At 39.5% G+C, this 24,876-nt stretch overlaps 2 protein-coding genes across 6 annotated transcripts in view; one reads left to right on the forward strand and one right to left on the reverse strand.

The window, feature by feature from the left end:
- Positions 1-11,947, reverse strand: part of STXBP5 (syntaxin binding protein 5) — a 105,103-nt gene extending 93,156 nt beyond the window's left edge. For 4 of the 5 annotated variants that reach the window (XM_072331324.1, XM_072331321.1, XM_072331322.1 and 1 more), the window contains exons 1-2: positions 11,150-11,803; positions 9,325-9,422 (exon numbers count right to left, since the gene is read on the reverse strand). In XM_072331324.1, coding sequence (XP_072187425.1) covers positions 9,325-9,422; positions 11,150-11,302 — 251 coding nt within the window. In that variant the 5' untranslated portion in view covers positions 11,303-11,803. Of the gene's footprint in view, positions 1-9,324; positions 9,423-11,149; positions 11,804-11,842 lie in introns of those variants that run through there. The other variant, XM_072331320.1, reaches the window with a different exon arrangement.
- LOC140249529 (uncharacterized) lies at positions 11,849-12,673 on the forward strand. The gene is made up of 2 exons (XM_072331326.1): positions 11,849-12,171; positions 12,318-12,673. Exons 1-2 carry the CDS (start codon positions 11,925-11,927, stop codon positions 12,671-12,673), a joined length of 603 nt encoding a protein of 200 aa, XP_072187427.1. The 5' UTR covers positions 11,849-11,924.
- Positions 12,674-24,876: the final 12,203 nt, after the last annotated feature.

Here is a 24,876-nt window from a genome sequence, read left to right on the forward strand (position 1 = left end):
ACCATGCAGAGTTTGCTCTGCATACCTTCATCAGTTACCTGCTTTCCCAAAGATAAGACAGCTCTTTTCAAGAGAATATGGATACAGAACAAGATGATTCAATCTTAGAAAAGCTTCACAAAAGGGTGAGCTACAGCCTTCTTGGTGGAGAACCTAAGAGCACCTCTCTTACCCCTCTTCACCCGTGTTGCTCTTACGAATGCTGTCTAGTTTGAATGAAGCTCATTAATAATTGTTCTGGACACAGAATGGCCAATTATCTGAATTATAAAAAGAAAATAAGCTTCAAGTTGCTCAGAAAAAGAGGACAGATTTTCTACTCTCAGGGCATTTATGAAATAAAGAGCCAGTGGCATTCAATAAAATTAAGAGATAAAGTAGCCATTAGTTGTTCCTATCAAAAGAATCTTCTCTATAGAACAGAGATCAGGTAAAGGATTTTGCGAACAGCAACACTTCAGGCTACACAGTACTTTGTCAAGTATTTCAAGACCAGCCTCGCTTAAAACAAAAAATGCTTTTCATACGTTTCAATTAGCTCAGTCAGCATAACTTAACAATCTTCAGAACATTTAATCTTGTACTTTGTTCTCTGTGCTATCAGAGGGCACATTTGAAGTTTCACCTACCTTCAATGCTCTTGACATTTAAGACAAAGCTCGAAGTGAATGAAAAATCCTTAAGTGTGGGAGTACCAATGCGGGGCATAGTTACTATGGACAACTGACCAGTGAAAACTGTATATAAGTAAAAACTGCATCTAATGTTTAAAAATTGATCTAATCCATCAACTGATATAGCTACCTTAATAAAAGCACTAATACCTGATGTAATTTTTAAAAAAGGAGAAGCTTATGGATTCACAATAGATTTGGTATTTGAAGGAAATGATGGAAGTTGGAATTACTATTACGCAGACCAAAGTTTTCACCAAGCTGCACAGAACTCAGAGAGAAAAGCAAGCATACCTTACCAGGAGAGATTTTATCTGTAAAACTAAACAGTTCTCATTTATGGCGGAGAGTCTTATACAGGACATCGATGTTAGATCCGGCTAAGTGATAGCTACAGAAAAAGTACTTTCATGAAAGCACTGTAAAAATCAAGATGAATCAGGATGCAGTACAAATCTCTAAAAGACAGAATTGCTACATACTTTAGAAATCATCTCAGTGAAATATTTTAGTTGTAGCTACTTACAAAAATCATTTTACAATGCATCTAAATTCAGTGATGCAAATATCACTGCCAGAAGTTTAAATAGAGTCAGTAGAACTTCATTGTATTTGCACTGGAAGTCAAAACAAGTAGTAACTTAGTATTCTCTGATAAACTCACAAGTTGCATTATTATCAAGTGCATAGGACAGAAGTGTCAACACTTCTAAGGTCACTAAAGTACTATCAATTGCATACTAAGAGGCTATGTAGCATTCAGCTATCAGCTATGATACAGCCATTCAAAGCTCGGTTCAGTAAAATACCTTCTGAAGTTGACTGAATGTGTATTGCCTGCCAGTAACACAAACCAAGACTGTGTATGAGTGCAGGTACCATAAACTTATTTTTCAGGCCAGCAAACAGAAACACACTTTGTCAAAGAATTAGATCTCCAGAGAATTAGTCTTGTTTGCTTAACCAAGATGTACTTCACAGACATAAGCAGCAGCATTTTTCAAAGGAATTAGAATGATCGATGCCCTCCAAGATAGCCCACATCAAGAACAGCAAGTAGAAAAGAGGAGACCCAAGAGATTAAAGATACCGACTTAGCACAACATATATAAACTGGAAAGTTTTCTTTAACTTAATTTAGAATGTAATAATTTACAAGTTTGATTCTTTTTGTTCTTTCCACTGAGATGATACAGAGATAACCCTACAAAAATAAATGTGCTATGGAACTCTGATAAGTAATGTGTTTCACTGCTCCGTTGTGTGATTCTGCAACCCTAGAGGAGCAAAAAGATATGTAGAAAGTAATAACTGCATGCATCTCTGATCACTCTAAAGGCACTCTGAAAGAACATTCGGCTTTGCCTTGTGAAGCCTTTATAAAAATACAGAGCACTGGGCTCTTAAAAGAAATCTAACGCAGTTACATTTTTCTGCTGAACAGGAAGTTTTGTTAGGGAAGGCTTACAATCTTAATTTGTACTTTCAAGCTTTATCACATATCAAATCATGAGCCACTTCTATTTTTCCAGCCATGACTCTACTGCAACTGCTCATTTCTTCTTCTGCCGCAGTAATGCTACTTCAGTTCTAAAAGCCCTCCCACAGTGACTGAGAAACAACAAATCCTGTCAAATGCTGAATTAAGAGTCTAGTACACTGGGTGCTGTACCAGAAACCTGAAAGCCTAAGCTGGGTCCCAGCTGTCCAATTTCCTATTACATTTTACCCTAACATTCTGCATCAATTCTGTAATGATAGCAAATATCAGTGATACATCTATCAATAGTTCAGAGATCCAAGGAAAGAAACTTCACTAATGCCACAGTAAAAACTAGTTTCTAGCTGCATCAGCTTTCCACCTTGTCAGCTACAACAGAGAAGAAAAGGTTTCATTCTAAGATTCATTTTCATAATTTATAGTATTATATTCGATGCAATTATATTTCAAGTACTCAGGAACAATAATGGTTATACCACAGTCTATTGCTTTGTTGGAATACAATACAAGTGATAATGCTTCAAAAACAGGAGACACATACAATTTACTTGCTTTCATGAATTATCACTAAGTGTAACTATTAATTTAAGAAGTACACTATCCTTCATATTATGAAGAATTCAGACAGCTTTATCTGTATAGGATTAACTTGCTATAAGTCCTTGCCTTTTTAAGAGTTGTGCATCACATCGTACCATCATTTTGGCCTCATTTCATTCCAGCATATTCAGAGGTTGGAAGTTTTTCTTCAATAAGAAGAGGGAGATTTCTCCCCATTGAAATCAAGCTGTATGAGTGCTAATGATACCCATGTGAAATAAGTGCTGAAAGAGGTGATAAGAAACATGGTGCATTTATAGAAACGGAAATGTGATAAGATTAACTTATGCTACAACCAAAGTACATTTCATTTTGAAACTACTCTTCTATGTGAACTGGATGGTAAGGTAGTCAATGAATGTTTTCTTATGAATAGTTAATCACAGCGTGTTCTGGCATGATACTACTATAGGATTTTTAGAGGCTTTATTGATGCACCCTTCTCAAAACAGGAAAAATTGTTCAAATTCCAGAAGTGTACACACATTGAAACTACAAGCCTACAGATGCAGAACAAACAAACAAAATACCTGTTACTCAAAAAAAATAGCACAGTTGGAGTTCAGTAGATTCACAGAATAGATACAAATCAGAATCATTTAGGTTGGACAGGATCTCTTAAGTTCAGCTGCTCTAGTCTCCCACGTAAAGCACTGTCAACTGTACAGTTTGATGCTTGGTCAGGAAAAGTGAAATCTTTGCTCTGAATAATGCAAACAGAACTCCAGGCATTGCTCAGGTGCCCTGCATTCAGAAGGGAAAAAGGGCAGGTAAAGAAGTACTTGGGAAAAAAAAAACAAACAAACAAAAAAAAAAAAACACCACCAATCAAATAAAAACAACTCGATATTTCAGTAGGAAGGGGAAGAAAATGGAAACCAATCAATTAGACTTCCTTCTGTGTTTGAACAATTCAAAGGAAAAAGTATTTTTAATGGGTATAATGTCACCCATTTAAAACAGAATTTTGTTACAGCTTCAGAGATTTCAGTGAATTGCTTGAATTTTATGGTATACATCTACAGAAAAACTATCCAGATGCTCTAACAAACATTTCATCAGAAACTGCATGGACTCACATATTCAGGCTTTGAGCTATTTTGATCGAAGAATAACAGTTGCAAGCTCTTCTCACAAAGGCCAGAGAATAGAAGTTAGAAAAAGCAAGTTTTACATGCCTCGTGAAAATTTCAGCCATTTGCTTATATAACTGTCTTCTTTACTGCTGAAAAGAATGGGGGGAAATGAACAGATGCTGACATTCAGAATGACTGAAATTTTCAGATATTTACTGACAGAATGACAAACAACTCAATTTTTCTCCTTCCTGTGAACTGAGTTTGCAACATAAAAAAAAAAAAAACAAAAAAAAACAAGAAACAACAAAAAACCCAGCACAAATAACAAACAAACAAGATTATAGCCCTTTCTCTTTGAGAATAAAATGTCCTAGCCAAGGTTTAGTCAGAACAGAAGGCACCTAACACGCTACTAGTACCCCTTTTATTTTCAAGGCCTTCCAGTGGAAGCAGTCTTACTGTTAGAATTCTTTCCATCATGAGAGAAACCTAGAGGTAAGCTGAGAATTTTTTTTTTCTTTTTTCTTTTTTTTTTTTTTTTTTTTAAAGATACGAAGCACCAATAAAAATACCACGTTCATGCTGGCAGGCAACCAAAACATGACTTACTTGATACACTGTCCTAGTTTTGCTGTCGAGAAATTGAAGCACAGAAAACTAAGTATCTAGTTTAAGATGGAGTAGTAGTTAAACAGCAGGTTTCTTTCGAATGATCTGCTGTAGCTTCAAAGCTTATTCTACTTCCTATCATAGTCATCTGAATTTATCTGTTTGTTTTCAAGTCCAGAGCCCTGTAAAATCAGTAATGTAAAATTTGAGAATCACAGAATCACAGAATTTCAAGGTTGGGAAAGACCTAGAAGATCATCTAGTCCACTATTACCAATACTTCCCAGCTAAACTATTTTCCTCAACACAACATCCAAACATTTCTCGAACACCCCCATGGTCTGTGACTCCACCACCTCCCTGGGCAGTGCATTCCAATGCCTGACTACCCTTTCTGAGAAGTAATACTTCCTAACGTCCAGCCTAAACCTCCCCTGTCGCAGCTTGAAACCATTCCCTCTAGTTCTATCACTAATTACACGAGAGAAGAGGCCAACCCCCAGCTCACCACAACCTCCCTTCAGGAAGTTATAGAGAGCTATAAGGTCTCCCCTGAGCCTCCTCTTCTCCAGGCTGAACAATCGCAGTTCCCTCAGCCTCTCCTCATACAGCCTGTGCTCCAGACCCCTCACCAGCTTCGTAGCCCTCCTCTGAACACGTTCCAGGGCCTCAATGTCTCAATGTCTTTCCTGCAGTGAAGATAACATCCTGAAAAGTTTTTTTTTTTTTTTTTTTTTTTTTTTTTGTTGTTGTTGTTGTTTTGTTTTTTTTTTCCACCTTTTTCAAACTTGTTTACAGTTTAAATGCTACTGCGTTCAGGTCATGCTTGATTTCTACAGGGACTCTTAAATGAAAGAGCAAAAGTAACTGACAGCATAGAAGCAGATGCCATCGTCCATTGACACTAAAAGCTATCAGGGTGCAATGCAGTGGAGTCTGCCCAATTGCACTGTGCTGCCCATTAGACCTAGAGCCTCATTAGGATGCTTTGAGTATGTGCTGGGGAAACAAAGTACAAACAGTAATTATGGAGGAAACTTCTTAAATACTCTGGACTATGCGTCCTGCTGTCATGGTTCAAATACATCCAGGAAAGATACAAAGATAAACATTTTGCAGCTCTATATCCAACATATTTGGAACTGGAGACCAAAAGGTGATAGCAACACTAAGAACAGCCAAATGGTTTACATATGGAGAATTTGATATCTACATAGAAGAGCATTGCTATCAAAAACTTATGCTGACCATTGAAATTTGACATTGATAAACAGTGAGAAAGTTGTTCCTTGCAGGGAATATGAGCACAAAAGGAAAAAAGTCTGAGACTGAAAAGCCACACAAAGACTAGGCCACCGGCCAAGACTCAAAACACTTCAACCATATGGAATGAGTGTCCTTCAGTCAACACAATGAGCTCAGAAGAACAAGCAGATCACAGGGAGCAGATAATTGTGTTTGTAAGATAAGTAAATTTAAGTTTTTAATGTCACTCAAGTGCGCTTCTACTCTTGTTCCTATCTCATCATTCAATCTTCTCTGCAATACAGAAAACAAAATCAAGCTCCTCAATTACTTTTGAGGGATTCTAATATCAGAGAGATGGTAACGCCAGATGAGTATTCTATGTCAAGTGCAGTGGGTCCAATATCTGATAGCTCTTCAGATTTGTATTCTACAAAGCTACACACTAACATTTCTCAACATACAACAAATGAACCAAGATTTTCCTTTATAGCTGAAAACAGAATAAAAGGAAGAACAATCATATTAATAGCTCAAAATGTTCCTTTCTATTAAAGATAATATCCAACTAACAGCAGAATGTTTCAGAAACATTTGCTTTCAGGTCTCCTACCTGAATTAGAAGTATTTGTAAGTAACTGGGGAAGTGAAATCAAGACAGACAGTGAGTACTCAGACTATCACCTTGATGACACACAAGCTTAAGTACTCCATTAGAAGTAGTCTCTTCCTGGTGTGCTTAGGGACTTCTCTGCCCCTTAAAACTGTTGTTTATGGGCATGCAATGGCAAATGTTCCATCTTCACTACATTAATTTACCAACTCCACAAGGCTCTCCTCTGAATTTAACTGGTTAAGATCAGAGAAAGAATGTTAACAAAGTGGTAATTGTCATTCCAGTCTGGTTGGTTAAAAACATATCCTGCACTTTAGCAGGACATGTTCCACTTGCACAATTACATTACGGATTCAGAGAACATAATACTACATTGATGATATTTTGTCTTTTACTTGCCTCTGTCTGACAAATATACAAACTCAGTGAATCCTCAGCGTACATCTATCAACAGATTTTTGTTCTTTAGAAAAGGTTTTAGTTCTGATGGTGCAAGTCACTGTACCAATAGTAGAGATAAGGGTATTAGTAGAAGAAAAATGCATTTTAATGTACAAATACTTACAGAATCCTCATAATTATGAGTGAGATGGGAGCATGATTAAGAGAATTCGTGCTCACATAAATCTTTTTCAAACAATATTGGTTTTGAAGTTAAACTAACTGAATTGAAAATTGTTCAAAAACAGAGAACAAGTTCTATAAAGAGGTTAGTTCATTAATTGTTCAGGACTGTAGTACTGATTTCTTTACATATTAATGAAATCTAACACAAGTTACTGCATTAAAAAAGTTAGTCATCAAATTGTTCCCCTCCAAAACTGATCATACCACCTATTTGAAAGCCTGATGTGTCTTCACTTGATGATGCAAGAAAAACATAAATACCCAACTCCCATCTGCTGGTAAGCAAAGAAGGAAGCATTATTCTTCCTTTACTCATATATACTCATAATAGAAGAAAATAAAGATTAACTTTCCTTCCACTTTTAGGATTTAGTTCCCAGTGAATATCTCCTTAGTGACTCAGTCTTTCTACTCTACATGTCATTTCATAAGACACACTTTTACAGCTCTAAAAAGTAACTGGCTCCCACTGTAATGAATCCTTGCACAAAACGTATTGTCAGGAAAAACCTTGGTGAATAAATTACCCTACGGGTCAACAAGAACTTTGTAGTTGTTTTCATCCACAATCACTAGGGGGAAAAACAACTTCTACAAGTTTCACACCTTCCCAAAGGCTGTTCTTTCCAGGTTTCACTAGGCAGAAACTGAGGGGCTGGTTTTACATTTCAGGTTTATCTGAATCCATCCCTCTACCCACACCTTTCCCTCCTCCCAAAGCATAAGTGATCACCGGAGATACAACTTCCACAGCATTGATGGCTTCCTATGCTAACCCATCAGGTTAAACTATGAGCTTTAAAACATTTCTTCCAAACCTAAAAGTCAGTACTGAGGACACTTATCCAGAACAAGGAACTCATATTTCAACCTGTGTAAAACTTCTTCCCTTCAGAAGTAATTTTTCTGTTATTATTATGTTGTTTCCTCTCACAGTAACTCTGTTGCTTCCCCCACTTGCTGGACTTATCTTGATCATTTGAAACACAGTTCACACTCAGAGAAATCACAAGTGTAGTCATAGCAAAGTGACAGTAAATAGGTTTTTAATCAAGCCATCATTAGCCAACCTGCAATGTCCTATCACTACCTGCAAGCAAGCTCTAAATCTTCACATTTTATTCTCTACCACTGACCTCAGTCCTTTGTGTTTCTTTTTGTTCTCTTATCTCTCTATGAATATGACAATAGCTAACAACTTTAACACCACATACCCTCCCTTCTTCATTTAAATGGAATACTTCACCTTTTAAAGAATTAAAATTTATTAACCATTGCTAAAAAAACAGTACTGAGAGCAATGCATGGTCACTACAGTTGTATGCTGAGACCTTGAGAGTTCATAACATTTTAGTATCATATAAAATACTTCAGTTCAGCCTCTGATTTAATCCTGAAGTTCTACCTTTTCAACTTGTAAAAGACAACCCTTTTAAATACAATTAACCTTAGACAGAATGGTGATGTTACAGAAGGAAACAAACAAAACAATATCTACTTGCAGAGAAATATAAGTACCAGGAATAAGGGAATTATGAGATTTACCTGCAGTTTAGAGAGGATTAACTCAATTTTTCTAGCAAGATGGCCTAAGCCTCTTCCAAAAAGGTCAGATTTTATGCAGCTTCAGGGCAGCAGAGATTACAACTCATTCTTCTCTACTGAGAAGTAAAGTTTAGGCAATGGCAGTGTAGATTAATGAGTCTACAAGGCGCCTTCTTTTAAAATGAAGTTGAAATACATCTGTTATTATGTGGCTTGGATAGTACCATATGGATATGATACCATATGGCTACAAACATATGGGCAGTTCACTTTTTAGTGTACAAAAAGAAGTGGGGTTACTGTTGGTTTATTCCATAAATCCAGTCTGCTCACCTCAGCTGCCTGCAAACCATCAGTGAAATACCACTCCTTCACCTGGTAGCATCCCACTTGAAGCCAACCTTTGCAACACAGAAGTAGTAACAAGTCACCACAGTATTGTTGACACTTCTCTCAAGAGTAAGGCCAACAAAAACACACACACACACAAAGCATCATGGAATATTAGAATTCCACTATATAAAGCAATACAATGAAAAAGATCTCAGACCAGGCCTCTCTTTAGATGCACAGTCAGCTGCCATGAATCATCAGTACATATTAGCTTGAGATGATGGGAACTAAGCAGCCATACCTCTCATAACACAAACACAACTTGAACTGATATGGAATAAGCAGAAGAGCCAAGCCACCTGCCAACAGCACACAAGCCTTCTTCCCCTCCTGCAAACCTGATTCCCACAACATGTTTCAGCAGCTCCAGCAGCTGAATGAAGACATCTCTTGTGTGAGGTACACTGTTTTTCTTTTCAGAACAGGAAAGGATACAGTCTTAAAGCTCCAGTCTGGGTCCCGATGGCCAGTATTTTCTGAACAGGATCAAATGCCAGGGCTGAAGGTTGATAGGGGAAACCGTGGCGTACAGTCTAACAAGTCAGTGCACCGTAGTGATGATGGAACAAGCAGTAGACCAAAAATAAACAGAATCAATATGGTATGTTAGGGAACGAGATTCAGTGTCAATGACAATTAAGGAACCAAAGCATTCTGATAACAGACGAACAGCTGTCTTATAAGAAAAAATTATAAAAGACATACACACATATATTTATGTCAGTCCAGTCAATCACTTGCTGAAACTTAATGCGAATTTTGCATGATCACTGTACAGAGACTATATCAGCATATCATTTAATTTTTTCAACTATTTTCTTTTCTGACCATTCCAATTTTCCAGCCCTAACAAAGGCACTGAACAATTAATGCCTGAGTTGTTCCTAGGAAGTTTGGAAACAAAGCCAGATCTGCCATCAGAACTGCTACAAATTACCACCCTCGCTTTTCAGAGAACTGCCTCAATCTCACTCCAACAGGCCCCATATGACAGTGCAACCTCTCAACACCTTCCAAAAAAAACCCCAGCAACTCAGCCTCCACACATCTCTCAACCTCTGTTTCCATCCAAAATTCATGAATCCAAAGAAAAAAACTCCTGAAATCAGACAAAAAACAAAACCCCCACCTCTCAAAATGAAGCAAGAACCCTTTAACCAAGATTTAAATAGAAATAAATAAAAAATAAAAACGAAGCTATTCACACATGCAGGTTTCTGATTGGTCAACTCTAATTCGGTAATTAACCAAGCAGTAAATCCATTGCAGTTCTCTGGCTGCATCAATCAGAACCAAGAACAATAGGAACACCACCTATTCTTCCTTCCTTTACAGGTGTACGGCGTGAGCCACACAAACGGCAGCTTTTCCATTTCAAAACCTTCCTTGAAAGTGGGGTTATTTAGGAGCTCATCAATGCATAACAAACTTCTGCTACGCTCCTTTTCTTCAGTCAAGTTGCAGATATAGCCCACAACTCTTAGTATTTCACACAACGAATAAAGCCTGTGTGGTTAATAGCTCTGCTCTTTTCCACGTCCTTCAAGACCAACTTGTAAAAGTGGCAGCAGCGCCTGCAATACCACAGAAAGCAAGGAGGAGAAACCGCAAACAAGCTCAGCCATATCACGCTTGGCCACGGGTGCACTGTGAAGATAAAAAAGCGGGCATTGATATTCAAATCAGTTCTTATTCCTCTAGGTACAGCTGCTGGATTAATTCGCTGCATCATTTTCCAAAGCGTGCAGCCACCAACTGCAGTTCTTGTATTGCACACAAGCAAATAGAAGGGGGGGGGGGGGAGGGGGGGGAAGTGAGAAATAATAATAATAATAAAAAAAAAAGAGGAACTTTTCTTCCGCCTCAGGAGAACACTTGCAACAGCAGCATCAGCCGCTCGGCAACGCTCTGCAGCGAAACGTCCACAGCCTTTTCCAGGCGCGAAGGAACGGGATGAAAGCATTTCCAAACAGCACAGAGCTACACAGCCTCGGGGCCCATCGGCAGCGCCTTCCACCGAGCGCACTCAGCTGGGCAGCGCTCCTACCCGCAGCCATCCCGCGGTAACACCGAGACCACACGCATCACGCAGCCCGGAAGGCGACGGCCCCCGGAGCTCTCCGGGAGCGACGGCTGCGGGAAGTCGCCCGCCGAGCCCCGCACACACGCACCCGCCGCCCCTTCCCTCCCTCCCGGCACGAGCCCGGCGCAGCGGCGGGATCTCGGCACCCGGCCGGGCCCACGGAGTCGCGCCGTTCACCTTGCAGAGCTGGAAGTGCTCGGACTGGAGCGTCTCCTGGATGTCGCTCTCCCGGTTCCCCGCCTGCTGCTGCTGCGAAGCGGACGAAGCCGAGGCGGCGGACGAGACCGCCGTCAGCCCGTCCAGCACCTTCCTGATGTTAAATTTCCTCATGGCTCTCGGCGGCGGCGCTCCCCGCTCCGCTGGCCTCGCCGCTCCCGGCGCCGCCGCCCGCCCCGCAGGCGGCAGACGAGCCCCCGGCGGGAGGGAGGCGGTGCGGGGGCGGCCGCGCTGCTGCTCTCCCGCCCGCGGGGAGGGCGGCGGGCCCAGACGCTAGTCCGGCAGCGCGGGGCCGCTCCGCATCAGGAGACGGAGGCTGAAGCCAAGCAGATACGAGCCCGTCAGCCCACCGGCGCCGCCCGCCCGTCCGCGCCCCCCCGCCTCACATGGTGGCGGCCGCGGCCGCCGCTGTCACCCGTCCCTGCGTGCGTGTGTGTGTGTGTGCGCGCGTCGTCCGTGCGGTGCGTGTGCCGGTTCCCTCCCGCCGCAGTCTCGTTCCCCTCCCCTCGGCTCGGGTACCCTCCGCCTCCTCGGAGCTGCGTGTGCCGCCAGCCAGTCACCGGCGGGATGCTGCCGGCGGCCGCCCCCACAGCAGCCGCCACCGCCGTCCTCCTCCACCTCCCCCCCCACCCATCCCGCGCTCGCCCCCCTTGCCTGACAACGCGGAAGCGCAGCGCCCCGGGGAGGAGCGGCGGCGGCGGCGGCTCCCAACCTGACAGCGGCGGGGCGGCCGCGCATGCGCGCGGAGAGGGCCGGCACCCGGATGTGGCGATGCGCGGTGTCCCCCGCAGCGCCGCGGAGTGTGGAGCGGACGGAGCCGCGGAGCGGTGTCGGCGGGACGGCTCCAGAGCCTCCGTCGCGGTGGGGACCCGAAGAGACGCGGACACGGTGCCGAGGAGCCGCCTTCCCGCGTTTCCGAGCCCGCGATAGGGCACAGCAGCAGCTGCCAGGCGTTGCTCCCCGCAAGGCGGACAGGTGGTCAGGTTGTGTCGTCCGTATTCTGCTTTGCCTTTAGTATTCGGGTGCAGTTGTCTGTAATCTGTTCGGTTGTTCCTGTAACAGTTATTATTCTCACCTCAGTCATAATGTTTCTGAAGGTATTGTTTGTTTCCTGAACTTTCTTTTCTAGTAAAACCAACTAATTCACATGGTTTGGAGGAAGCTCGTTTAGGTGTGATTCAGGACGCCGGCCTGCGCGTCCCAGCTCAGCGCCTAGGGAAGCCAAAGCTGTGTTTACAAGGGGTGTTCCAGCCTGGTAGCTGGGCGTGCTTTGTTAGCACTGTCAGCATAACAGGGCACAGATGGATAACTGCAATCAGAACGCTGCAACATAGCCACGATAATAACCTGAAAAGTCAAACTTCCACAGGCTTACACCTGGAAATCCCACACCAATTTAAAGCTGAACTGCACACAGACATGTGGTGTATGGATGCTGGAAGGCAATCAGGACAGCTTACATGTTCCTGTGAAGTGACTGCTTGATGAAGTCATCGAGCTGTCCGCCTGTGTTACCAGGTCTCTTGGGCACTCATTGTGGTGAACATGTGAAAGCATGCCTCCAGAGATAGCAAAAATCCTGTAAATAAATAAAAGTAGAGTTAAGAATGACTCAGTAAATATCTCATATAAGAATTAACTTCATTTTAAGAGAAATTTCAGTGTCTTCAATTATCCAATATATATTTAATCTAACAGCGTGTAAGTTCTAGTGTGTAATTTTTTAGTCTATTCATTGCAATACTGAGCTGTAAAAAATGCAGTATTGAGCTGGGAAGAAAATTATTGAAACTCAGCTACGTTGGACTAAGTGGGAAACACTGATTGTAACAGGTAAATATAACCCATACACTTATAACTTTAAGATTGCAAATAACAGGCCATCTAAATCCTGTTTATCAGTAAATGTCAGGTCAGGTCCTTCAAGCACTCCTAGCTGTAACATTCATATCACAGCTAGTTTCATTAATTATGGTAATATTAATCACAGACATAACAAACTTCAGAACTTGCTGATGGATTAAAGGCCTTAATAAGCACTCCTTGCATACTTAAGTCACGTTCATTTATTTTTTTTACCTCCTTATCAATTCAGCCCTTGAATCCATTCTTTACCTCAATTATACATTTTTAGAGAAGAAACTGAACTTCACTTTCTGTTTAGATCAGCAGTGAACACAAGGAGGACCTCATTCATTGTTGTTATCTTGTACCAATACTTGCAAAAATTTATGCTGTATATGTATTACAATGTATGCAGTGTTGATACAGCAGCATTTCTTGTCCTTCATGCTTTTTAGCTGATATCATGCAACAAATCAACTACTGTAAAAAATGAGTGGCAACCTTCTCTCGATCTGGGACATCAGTGAGAACAGTAGTAGGGCCTTCATTTTGTAGTTCAGCAAGTATCACCATTATTTCTGGATTTAGTTGCTGTATTTCAGAGCTTCTGTGAGGCCTCCTCCTCTTACCCAATAACCACATCCTGTTTACCAACTAGGCTGATTCTGTGTAACCTCTGTACTTCATGTTGCCTGCTTGGACCTTCTGGACTCTGACATCTGAAATCTCTTCCCAGTGTTTTATATGCCAGTCCATAGCTTATGTTTCTTGCACAACTGAGGAAGAAGAAAGCAAACTCTAGTTTGCAACATTTTAGTGTTCAGTTGTGACAGGGTTTAGTTGTAGGAGAGTTAAATGTTCGTGAGTCAGCCTCCAGCGGCATGTCTTCAAGGGCTACACAAATCCCTGCTACTAGATTATCCTTTGGTCTCCTTCACTTGCCTTTTCTTCCTGATTCTGTAATTTACTGCTCCTTAAAATGAGGAGAAAAACCCACTTGCTCATTTATTGATCCATTTTCTACAGGTGCTACGTATGTAACCACTATCCCTTGGAAGTGTTTGATGCATGGTGCACATAGGGTTGGGGCACGTGCCAGTGTGCAATCTCATGGATTGCAGCTGGTGTAGGTATGACTTCATTTGGCAGGTCTTTAGCCTCAAGATAATCACAAAACCTCACTTGGTTATAATGTATGCTAAGACTTGGTGGAATGATCCCAAAGGATTGGATAGGTAGTAAAGGGACAGGTCCACTCACAATACTTGTTATTAATTCATATATATGCACAGAAGTGTTATTGGTTATATTCAAAGAAAGTCATGTACACCATATTGGTACACCATAGTAGTCTACTCAACATGGAAGATGAAAGGACCATCAGAAGTCCCTGGAGGTGTTCAAGGCCAGGTGGATGGGACCCTGAGCGGCCTGGTCTTGTGTTAGATATGGAGGTTGGTGGCCCTGCTTGCAGCAGGGGTTTTGGAGCTTGATGATCCTTGAGGTCCCTTCCAACCCAAGCCATTCTATGGTTTTATGAAGTGGCCTCAAGACCTGCTTAGCCTGTAACTTTACTAAAACTTTTGACAGTCAGTCAATCCAGGCTTTGAAGACTAATGAAGATGCTTAGCTTTCCTGAAAACTTCTTAATGGTGCTTAGTCACTCACTGCAGAGTCAGAATTGACTGAGACCTAGCCAAACATTTCCTTGCCATAAATAGAAAGAAGCTGGGAAACATATTTGAACTAATCTTATTCACATTGTTCTTCTTAAAGTCATTGGATAGGACAATGTAGCCACAGCTTCAAGTGAGTTTTGGAGTCTTTCCTGGCTGCTGGGAAACTGCTTGTTCTCTAGACCATGAATTGTTGCCAGACAAACATCTGCAACATTTTTTTTTCCTATTAACCTGAACTGGTGACAAAACAAAAGAGGACTTCCACCTACAGATGAACTTTTTGATATTTCTGCAGCTTACTTGAAATATGCTATAAACAAGAAGGAAATCAGGAGCATGCAGCTAGTCAGCCCCTAGAAAAAGACTATAACAACACATGCCACAACCCCATCTGGAAATAAGCTGTCTACTCTTTGTAGAATCATAGAACTGCAGAATTGCTCAGGTTGGAAAAGACTTTAATGATCATTGAGTCCAACCACAACCTAACCACGCTACCCTAACTAACAGCCCTCTGCTAAATCATGTCCCTGAGCACCACATCCAAATGGTTTTTAAATACATCCAGGGATGGTGACTCAACCGTGTCCCTGGGGAGCTTACTGCAGTGCTTAACAACCCTTTATGTGAAGAACTGTTTCCTGATATCCAGCCTAAACTTCCTCTGGCACAACTTGAGGCTGTCACCGATGAGAAGAGACCAACCCCACTCTCACTGTAAACACCTTTCAGATATTGGATGAGAGCAATAAGGTCCCCCTCAGTCTTCTTTTCCCCAGACTAAACAGCCCCAGTTCCTTCAGTCTCTGAAATCCATCCCTTTCAGAAACATTCTAATTGACCATGCCTGCATTCATGTGATGAGTTCCTCCTGCATCTGGAAGCCACTGTGGTTTTTGTCAGGCTCACAGGTTATGGGTCCATTTTATTAAAGACCTATGGAACAGCATGACTGACACTTTGTGTATGGATGCCACTATGCTGTATGGGTGCAAGGAAGAAAGAGGACACATCCTACTTCTGAAGGGACTGCACCAGTATTCCTGCATTCTCAGCTCTGATCAGCCAGTATGGTGATAAGTGTATATGTTGGTTGTTGAAACATGAACCAGGAGGACTCCTCAACATTAATCTACATTAGTAATAGAGGTAGTAGTATACAGGTGCTAATGTAGGTTTGTGTTGAGCTAGAGTTTGGCAAAAGAAAAAGGTATGTCAATCCTATGAAACATTCTAGAATATTGTTACCAGTTAATCAGAGTGAATCTGCCTTCTGGCAGATACCAGTGATCTGTGACGCAAGGCAAATAGTTCCTTACAGTACACTAGCAAGGAGGAGCATACAGGACATAAGAATGAATGACAACAGCCCTATGCAATAGAAGCATGTAGGAGAGATCATCATTGTCTTCAGTAACTCATACACCTTTGTTCCGCTGTTTTCACCTTGGACTAGACGAAGACATTGTCAGTTATTCAAATATACATAGAAATGTACTGTTTCTAATGAAAACACATTAAATGATTATTATCTATGGACATATTTACATATTATTTTACATCTTCACTAAAGATACACAGTTCTTTCAAAATATGTTGTAATTAAGCATCCATATATCATTCTTAAAATAATAAAGTAAATTATGCCAAAGAAATCATTGAGGAGGATGTTAACACTACTGCTAACTGTTTTGTTTTCAAACTTAATTCCATTATTTTTAACTATGTCTTCACTAGCTGAGGTCATACTAACTGCACAGTCTGACTGGTTTGGCACCAGCCAATCCTTTCCTTTTATTACTGTCTTCTGAAAGAGTAATTTATTTTTCTGCTCATCCAAATCTTCTTTGGAAACTGCAAGCACTTAATTTTGTTCTTACGTTGTACTAAAGATGCACAGTTCTTTTTTGTTCATCCAGTCTGTCAATTTCCTCTGCTTTCTATATCACATTTCACTTGAACCTCGGCCAGTTCATCGTTAAGAATAGAAGTATTTTAGCCCCTGGCACCTACTCTAGTCTCCTGTTCTTAGTTATAACAGTTTCCTCAGTTTTCCTTAGCTCTCTAAATTAATATTGTGTGCAGTCAAAACAAGAAACTTTGATGGTATAATATTTATTCTTTTTTGTTTATGATTTTTGAGTTTAAGGAGGACAAAGAATCCTAGGAGCAGGGTTGAAAATTGCTCCCTTCTGCATATTTTTTGAAAAAATAAAAATAAAAATAATAAAAAATACTGAGTAGAGGATGGGTTCTCTTTTCCTGATATCTTTCTCTGGATTGTATCTACTAATTAGGTGGAAGGCAGAGTTCTTGAATTAAAATTCTTATTTTCTTGTCATGACTAAGCACCACCAGGGCTAGGCTCCTAAGATGCGTTGTTTAAAGTACTGTGTTGCGCTTAGGCTCCTAAAATCCACATATGTCATACTCTGGATCTGATTCTTTGTCTTCTTTTTTTTTTTTTTTTTCTTTTTTTCTTTTTTTTTTTTTTTTCCTTCCCATTCCTTATTTTATTTTTATACATACGATTCTGTGATACTTTCTTGTGTAGGAGTTCATCACATAGTGTTTATCTCTCACTTGAACTGGAGCGTCTTGGAGTTCTTGATCTCTGCATATCATAAAGTCTTTTTTCAGATACTTCTAGTGAGTGAGTTTTTTTATGGGAAGAATATGTAATATGTGCATTCAATATTTAAGTTAACTCAGGATGCTTCAGTTTTATCCTTAGTTGTCAAATGAGACTACAAATAATGATACTGAGGATTTTCTAATTTTAACTTGACTTAGGCCATCACTTCAACATATAATTAACCTTATGCTCCCTTCAGTTCCGTCTGTGCACTTTCCTTACCCAGAGAAGATATGATTACACAATCACCTACACAACTTGCATTATTACTTGCATTAGATTGTATTTCTTCTGTAACTGGATCTATTTTGAGAAGTACTTGAAACGTATTAATGCAGAACCATACAAACACAGAATAACAGGTTGGAAGAAACCTCTCACGGTCACCTTGTCCAGCTGTCCTCCTGGTTGTAAGCTAGATACAACTCCAAAGTTAGATCATGTTTCTGATTATCATGTCCATTTCTTTTAGCATCTCCAAAGATGGAGATTCTTGTAACCTCTGCTTTTGCCTTTTTACAAAAAGAGAACACAGTTTCATGTTGCATGTGCTTCATTTCTTGTTTTTATGCTAATACACCCCAAACAGGTTTTAGATGAGGCACAGCGTCCGGATAGACAAACTGGACTATTACTCTACTGAGTAATGAAAATTGCTTTGTATGTATTTATCATACACTTTTTATGGTATCCAGTCAGTTATAATACAAGTACTTCTTATTACAGTGCCGCTTTGAGACCTGCATAAAAGAATGAAGCAAAATATGAAATACAGTCTGTCTCCATTAAAAGGCAGCAAAATATTACAAGTGAAATCAACACAAGCTTTACAAAATAGTTAAATTAAGATGAAGTATGAGTGTCTGCCAAGAGAAAAAGGATTTTCTTGCACTAAATGAATTAAAGCTAAAATATAATGGACAAAACTAATTTATCCATTCTTAAACAGAATGATTGTGCTGCAATTTAAAAAAAAATGTCCTTCAAATGTAATGATCTGTTTATGTACAATATTTTGTACAAAGTGTAGCATTTCAGACAGGATCTTTCATCAATGAGTCATTTTAAGTGACTACCCTCTTCAAGGAAAAAAACCTCACATATTTTATTACTGTCATTGTAATTACAACACATTAGTCAGGAGGAGATTCCTATTGTACAGTAGTTTAGCAGTCTAGACAAGTACTTGTTAAGACTTCAGTAGCATTAATCTTCAATTAAAAAGACTAGTATTTTGCTGGTAGTTTTCTTCTTACTTAAAAGTAAAGTAAAATTATATAAACTGCAAGGCTTAAAAGCAAGGAACAGGCTATTCTTTTAATGATGTTGAAGCTAGAGGATCCTAAATGTGCATATGCTTCATTGAATTTCAGGCTTTTTATTTCTTTTGCATTTATTTTCATTCATGTTACCATTTTTTTTCTGTGAATATACATGCGTTATTAACACCAGTTCAGAGATAATAATGCCAGATATGTCATTAAATGATCTGATTAGCTTACATGTGAAATAAAGTTTCAGACATCAAGACAACTGGAAAATTTCCCATAAGAATTAGAGCACTATCTGTGGTTTTGACTTCATTCTGATATAGTAGAAGATCCTCTATCTGTGCTTTCCTCCATCCAACTCAGCCAATGAAATAGGAGATGAAATGCAATGACAGCCGAGAGTTTCTGAAGAAAATGCTAGTACCCTCAAATTTGAGATGAACATTATAATTTAAGATAAATAATTTTTCAACAAAAAATAAAATGGGTACAAGGCAAATGGGTAGGAAAAGCATAGAATATACAGGACAGGTTAAAATGCATTAGTCACCATGCTTGACAATTCTCGTTTGAGACATGTCTGTACTTTGAAATTCTGTCCCTGACCTAGACTGAATTTTGGGTGTTACAGCTGCCCATGGTTCCACCCCTGCATTTACCGGAAGTATGGCACCAGAATCACCAGGCACTTCCCTGGAGAGGGGGATAAGCTGGTGCTGCTGCAGTTTCACTGGGGGAAAGGGCTGGCAGCCTTGAGCTGGTATGGGGGAATGGGCCTGGGGGTGGGCAGTCAAGGCTGGCACCTCAAGTGCACCTGAGGCCCTGACATTTTCTTGCCAGCACCAAAAATAGCTATTCAAATCTGAAGGGCAGTCTTAATTTATGTCACATGGAATTTTTTTTTATATGTCATGACTATTTTTGTCTGAAAGTTTAACAAAGGCAAATTTTTAAGAGAAAAAAATGTATGTGTCTCATAAGCAATCCTTATAACAAATTTAATTGAGTTATTCCCTTACTGCATACAGTCATACATATTCTCAAATTCAAAGTGGAAATTCTGGTAATGTTTATTGCCAGATAGTAATGCATGTCATAGTTTTAAAGCTATTTATTTTGTTTCACATAATATGAGCATGAGCTTATGGTTTATATTGTGCAGTGTCAGTTACATTGAGATATGGAAGTAAATTTAAAGCTTTGTTTTAGAAGTCCCTTAGAACCACTATATACAGGAAGCCATCAAATACTTAGAAGAGTATTTCTTGAAATATTTTTTGACCAAATATTCCCACTTGCTACCCAGTGCCTTCAGGATGGTTCAACCAGTGAAAATCATGCATAGGAAAAGTACATGTTCTGAAATATAACAAGAGGAATAAGCATTCCTTTGTTTTTATTCTGAAAACACTAGAACAAATTAAAAAAAAAATGAAAGAAAAAAAAAAGAAAAAGAAAAAAAAAAGCAAGTTTCTGCTTTTTTTCATTTATATAGAAAAGGATCATAATCTACCAATTCATAATAATATTTGATTTCTGGAGTAATTGTTTGCATTGTGTAGTGTTTGTGAAATAAACAGTGCAAAGGTATGACATTCTCCCCACTCGGAAAAAGCTGGACATCTCTTTTACATGTTACAGATTATGCAGTTGAGGAAAAAATACCATAACTTGGAGAACTTGGATAGTCAATGACTTCCATCTCCAGTGAATTAACAGGAAAACATGTACCAAGAGTGAAGATCCTTTGGCAGAAGTCTGTGCCTTCAGCTCCTGTCAGTATGAATAGGAATTGTGAATTTGAGTGCTTCAGCTGACTTCATCTTTTTAGAATATTACATGAGTGAGAACTACGCAAAGGATCACGTAACCTTCCACTTGTATATCTTTTTTTTTTTTCCTCTTAATTTTTTTACTCAACATTCGTGCTCCCCAGCTGTTACTTTTATTGCTGCAGTGTAAAGGATAGATATGATGCTTGGAAATCCAAATGTAAAGTATTAACACTTTAAGTTTTATGAAAAATTTGGACTATTTGAAAAAAATACTCTGAAATTTGAAAAAATGCTACTCTGAAAAATCAGAGCATTGTGTCCTGGAGGATATGAGATTCAGGCCTTCAAGGGCTACACATCCCAACGCTATGATTGCTCAAGTGAGAAATTCCTGCCACTGGGTATGACTATATTCAAAATATAGATTAAGGAGGACTAACTCTTTAATTGCTCAGATTTGAGAGTTGCAGAGACTCCCTTACTAGAGAGAGAGAAAGCTTGCTTGATGCATGTGTTTCTTGCAGCTGGCTCAACAATTGTGCTGGGGTGCCCTCTGGCTATCCTGTAAGCTGCACTGTCCTAGGCTTCCCAGGGCCTTGATCATTCTCAACATCAACATCTTAAAAGGAGCTCCTCTCTTACCTTGCAACCAAAACAGTGCAGAGGTAAAAAGCAATAGGGTAGAAACAACTACCTGCTTCTCCAAATGCCTTTCCATCACTAAACTTTAGTTCAGGAAAGAACTGTCCTTTGCTGTCAGATCTGGCAAAGGAATGAGAAATTAGGAATTTGTGTTTAATGAAAAAGAATTAGAAACATGACATTGACTATAACTGAAAGGAATTCCCCTGAGTTCTTTGTGTAACTCACCAGAAAAGGGTCAAAAGAGAGTACAGTCAGTTCTTCTGGAAATAAAATAATAAATTCTCTAGCAGTCTGGAATCCCCTGTCAAAGTGAAATCCCTGAAATACATCTGTATAGGTCAGAAATACTATATGGTTGATGGTGAGAATACTTTAAAAATCTGGACAATTACTTCTGGAGAACTTCCATCATGCTTAATGTTCTGTTAGTCTCTACAGTCTGATAAAGAGAAAATAAAATGAAATATCTTTGTATTGCTATACTTAGCCACCTAGCACTGTTTCTGATAACTCTCCAAAAAGAACAAGGTTGAGGCAGGACAATAATTTGTGGATCTGCTGGTATCCACAGATGGCTGGAAAGAAGATAGATCCACTGCGTGCTTGGACATGATCAGCATGTTTTCCTCATCTGAAAGAAGTATTAGCAATCCTCAACAGTAATAACTCCCCAATTATTAGTATGTCTCTGCTAACTTTAGTCACCCATAAAGAACATAATTATGATGAGAGGATGCATAGTGATGTAGATCTGAAATTTTTAGTAGAAAACTTATGTATGACAAATAATGAATTCACTTTAAGTTGTACTGTGCCATAATACTCCACACAGCGAAAGAATTTCAGCAGTCCTATGGGTAAGTGCAACATTATAGCCAGATTTCTCATAAAAATGAAAAAGAAAATACTTTATCTTCAGAGTTTCCTGAATTTGGTCTTGCATCTGGTAAGGAAATGAGTTGGAAGGAAGGAAGGAAGGAAGGAAGGAAGGAAGGAAGGAAGGAAGGAAGGAAGGAAGGAAGGAAGGAAGGAAGGAAGGAAGGAAGGAAGGAAGGAAGGAAGGAAGGAAGGAAGGAAGGAAGGAAGGAAGGAAAGGGAAACTTCCTTTCTTTGTATTAAATACTAGGAGGATATACTTTTTAAACGTACAACTTGTACTTTACAAAAGCCATGAAGATGATCTAATGATTTGAGTGCCTCTTCTGTGAAGGTAGGCTGAAGGAACTGGGCCTGTTACCCCCTGGAAATGAGAAAGCTGTGGGGAAAACCTCATTGTGGCTGCCTGGTATTTAGGTGGAGTTTATAAACATGAGGGAAATCAACTTTTTACATGGGTAGGTAGTAGTAGAGCAAGGGGAAATAGCTTTAAAGGAGGGGAAATTTAGATGAGATATCAGAGAGAAAATTTTTACTGTGAGAGTGGTGAAGTACTAAAACAGGTTGCCCAAAGAGGCTGTGGATGTCCTAATCCCCGGAGGTGTAAGGCCAGGCTGGATGGGACCCTCAGCAATCTAGTCTAGTACTTGATCTAACAGCTGGCAACTGGAACTTGATGATCCTTGAGGATCCTTCCAAACCAAGCCATTCTGTGACTCTGTGATAACAAATAAGTTCTTTGCCTTTTGCAGATTTTAAGATGTCATTTATTTTTTATTTTTTCAATATGCATATCTGTAAGGAAAACAGACCAAATACCAATGGATATAGTGTTGTCAGTCAATGCTTTAGCCTAAAACAATGCTCTAAGATGTGTTGGTTCAATTTATCCAAACTATGTCTTATTCGAAAATATCATTTCAGAGTACAAACACTAGAGATTTTATTTATATATTTAGTAGACTCCAGCTCTTAACATTATGAGGTTTGTTACTTTAGCAGATAGACAACAGAAGCCAACAGATAAAGAGTTAGAAAACATCAAACCACCCACCTGGAATACCTGTAATTTTAGTTAGCACATGCTTCACCATTCTTGTGGGAGAACTGGAGGCATAAGCACAAAGGATGTCTTACATGGACTGGACAGAATGAACCAGTTCTTGACTTTTGCCTGCTGTGAAAATGCATTTCAAGATCTCAAATATTACACTTTAGAAGAAATGGTGACTTCTATTTGCAGTTGCCAATAAAATAAAGAAATAAATAAATAAAAATGCCCTTTGTTTGCAGCCTGCCAATAGAATGACCTTTTCCTCTTGCCAGTTTATGCTTGAGAAAAACACGTGATTATTTTCCTTTGCTGAAAGTTTCAAGAATCTTTCAAGTTTGTTTGATCAACGGTTTGGATGCTTTCAAACTGACATGAGGAAATACATGTTTTTGCAGATTCATTTTCAGTTGGCCCTGAAGCAGCTCAAGCTAAAGATCAGGTAGAATTAATCTCTGCCTAATGAAGGAAACTTGCTGAATTTCTATAAATGCTTGCCTAAGACATATATCCAGAGTTACATAAGAAGACTGCCACTTATGCAGTCAGCTTTGGCAATATTTATGTTTGCATTCAAATCTTCTACTTTGTAAAAAAGAACAAATCAAGATGTTATAATTGTCTATCAGACAATATCTGTGTTTTGAAATGTATGTGGCTACTTCAAAGGTAAGAACAGACCTCAAATGCTGCTTTCAGATTCTCAGTTGGTCCAGCCAGCAGCGTTTTCTTTTTGCTGTCTTCAAAGCAGATGTGGACATTGTCTTTACTGAAACAACACCGATGCACCATACATTTATATAACAGCAGTGGAAATTTAAAACGTAGATGTATTCTTGTCTGTGTGACTACACAGCGGGTATAAATATATTCAAATGTCTTTTGCCTGGTACTCCAAGTTCTCTGTAAATCACATAGTCACGTTAGCATAGCATCAAACTACAAATTAAACTACAAATCTCTGCTAAAAAAAGAAACATACATTATACTGAGCGCTTGTTTCATTTTTATATTGTGTTACTGCTTCTCATCTGCACCTGGTGCACAGTTATCTTTCTGTGAGCACAGCGTAGGCATCCTACTGATCCCATTTCATTTTGTGAAGGTAAATGAGATGCAAAATGGCATCAGGTCCTTTTTAACTTCTTCATATTCACAGTATATTTCACGTCAGCAGAATCAGTTAGTTACTGTTGCTCTGGGTAATTATCCAGGACTATTTGCATGGGAAGCTCGTGCATTCTCTTGCATACAGGCAACCATTTATGCCCTAGCATATTACATGTTCCATGATCATTGTTTATGTTTTATATGCCTTTAAAAAACAAGTCTTATAGGTGGCTGCCTGCACTACCACCCAAATGATTTTTTGAAGAGCCAGAAAATACAGCAACATATTTTTTAGGACATTTGAGAGGACTATTCGTAAGTGTTGGACAACTCCTTCAGGCTAAGCTGCCTGATTCTTGATGAATTTTTGCAAGTACTATGGTGGTTGGAGTCCCATGCAGTTGCACAGGACAGATTACTGCCTCATGTACCAAGTAGGAATCTATGATTGCATTACAGGCATTACACAAGTTGATTTCTTCTTTCCTACTGATTTCAAATATAGTATTAAAAAACAAAACAAACAAAACAAAACAAAACAAAACAAAAAAAAACCCAAACTACAAGCATTATGTATATCTTATGAAAGCTAGGGCATCTGGAACTCATAAATCTCATCGACAAAAATGAGATGTGTTATGCACTGGAATCAGAGCAATGACAAACGGGTAAAGTCCCCTAGACTAAACCTCTAAGAGCGAAGCTGAAGTGAATTTTCACCATCCAGAATACAACATACAGACCAGAATCAAATTCAGAAACAGCTACAGCAGAGTATTTGCAATGCTATGGTAAATTTGG

This window comes from Excalfactoria chinensis, chromosome 3, assembly GCF_039878825.1.
Source record: "Excalfactoria chinensis isolate bCotChi1 chromosome 3, bCotChi1.hap2, whole genome shotgun sequence".
Taxonomy (NCBI): domain Eukaryota; kingdom Metazoa; phylum Chordata; class Aves; order Galliformes; family Phasianidae; genus Excalfactoria; species Excalfactoria chinensis.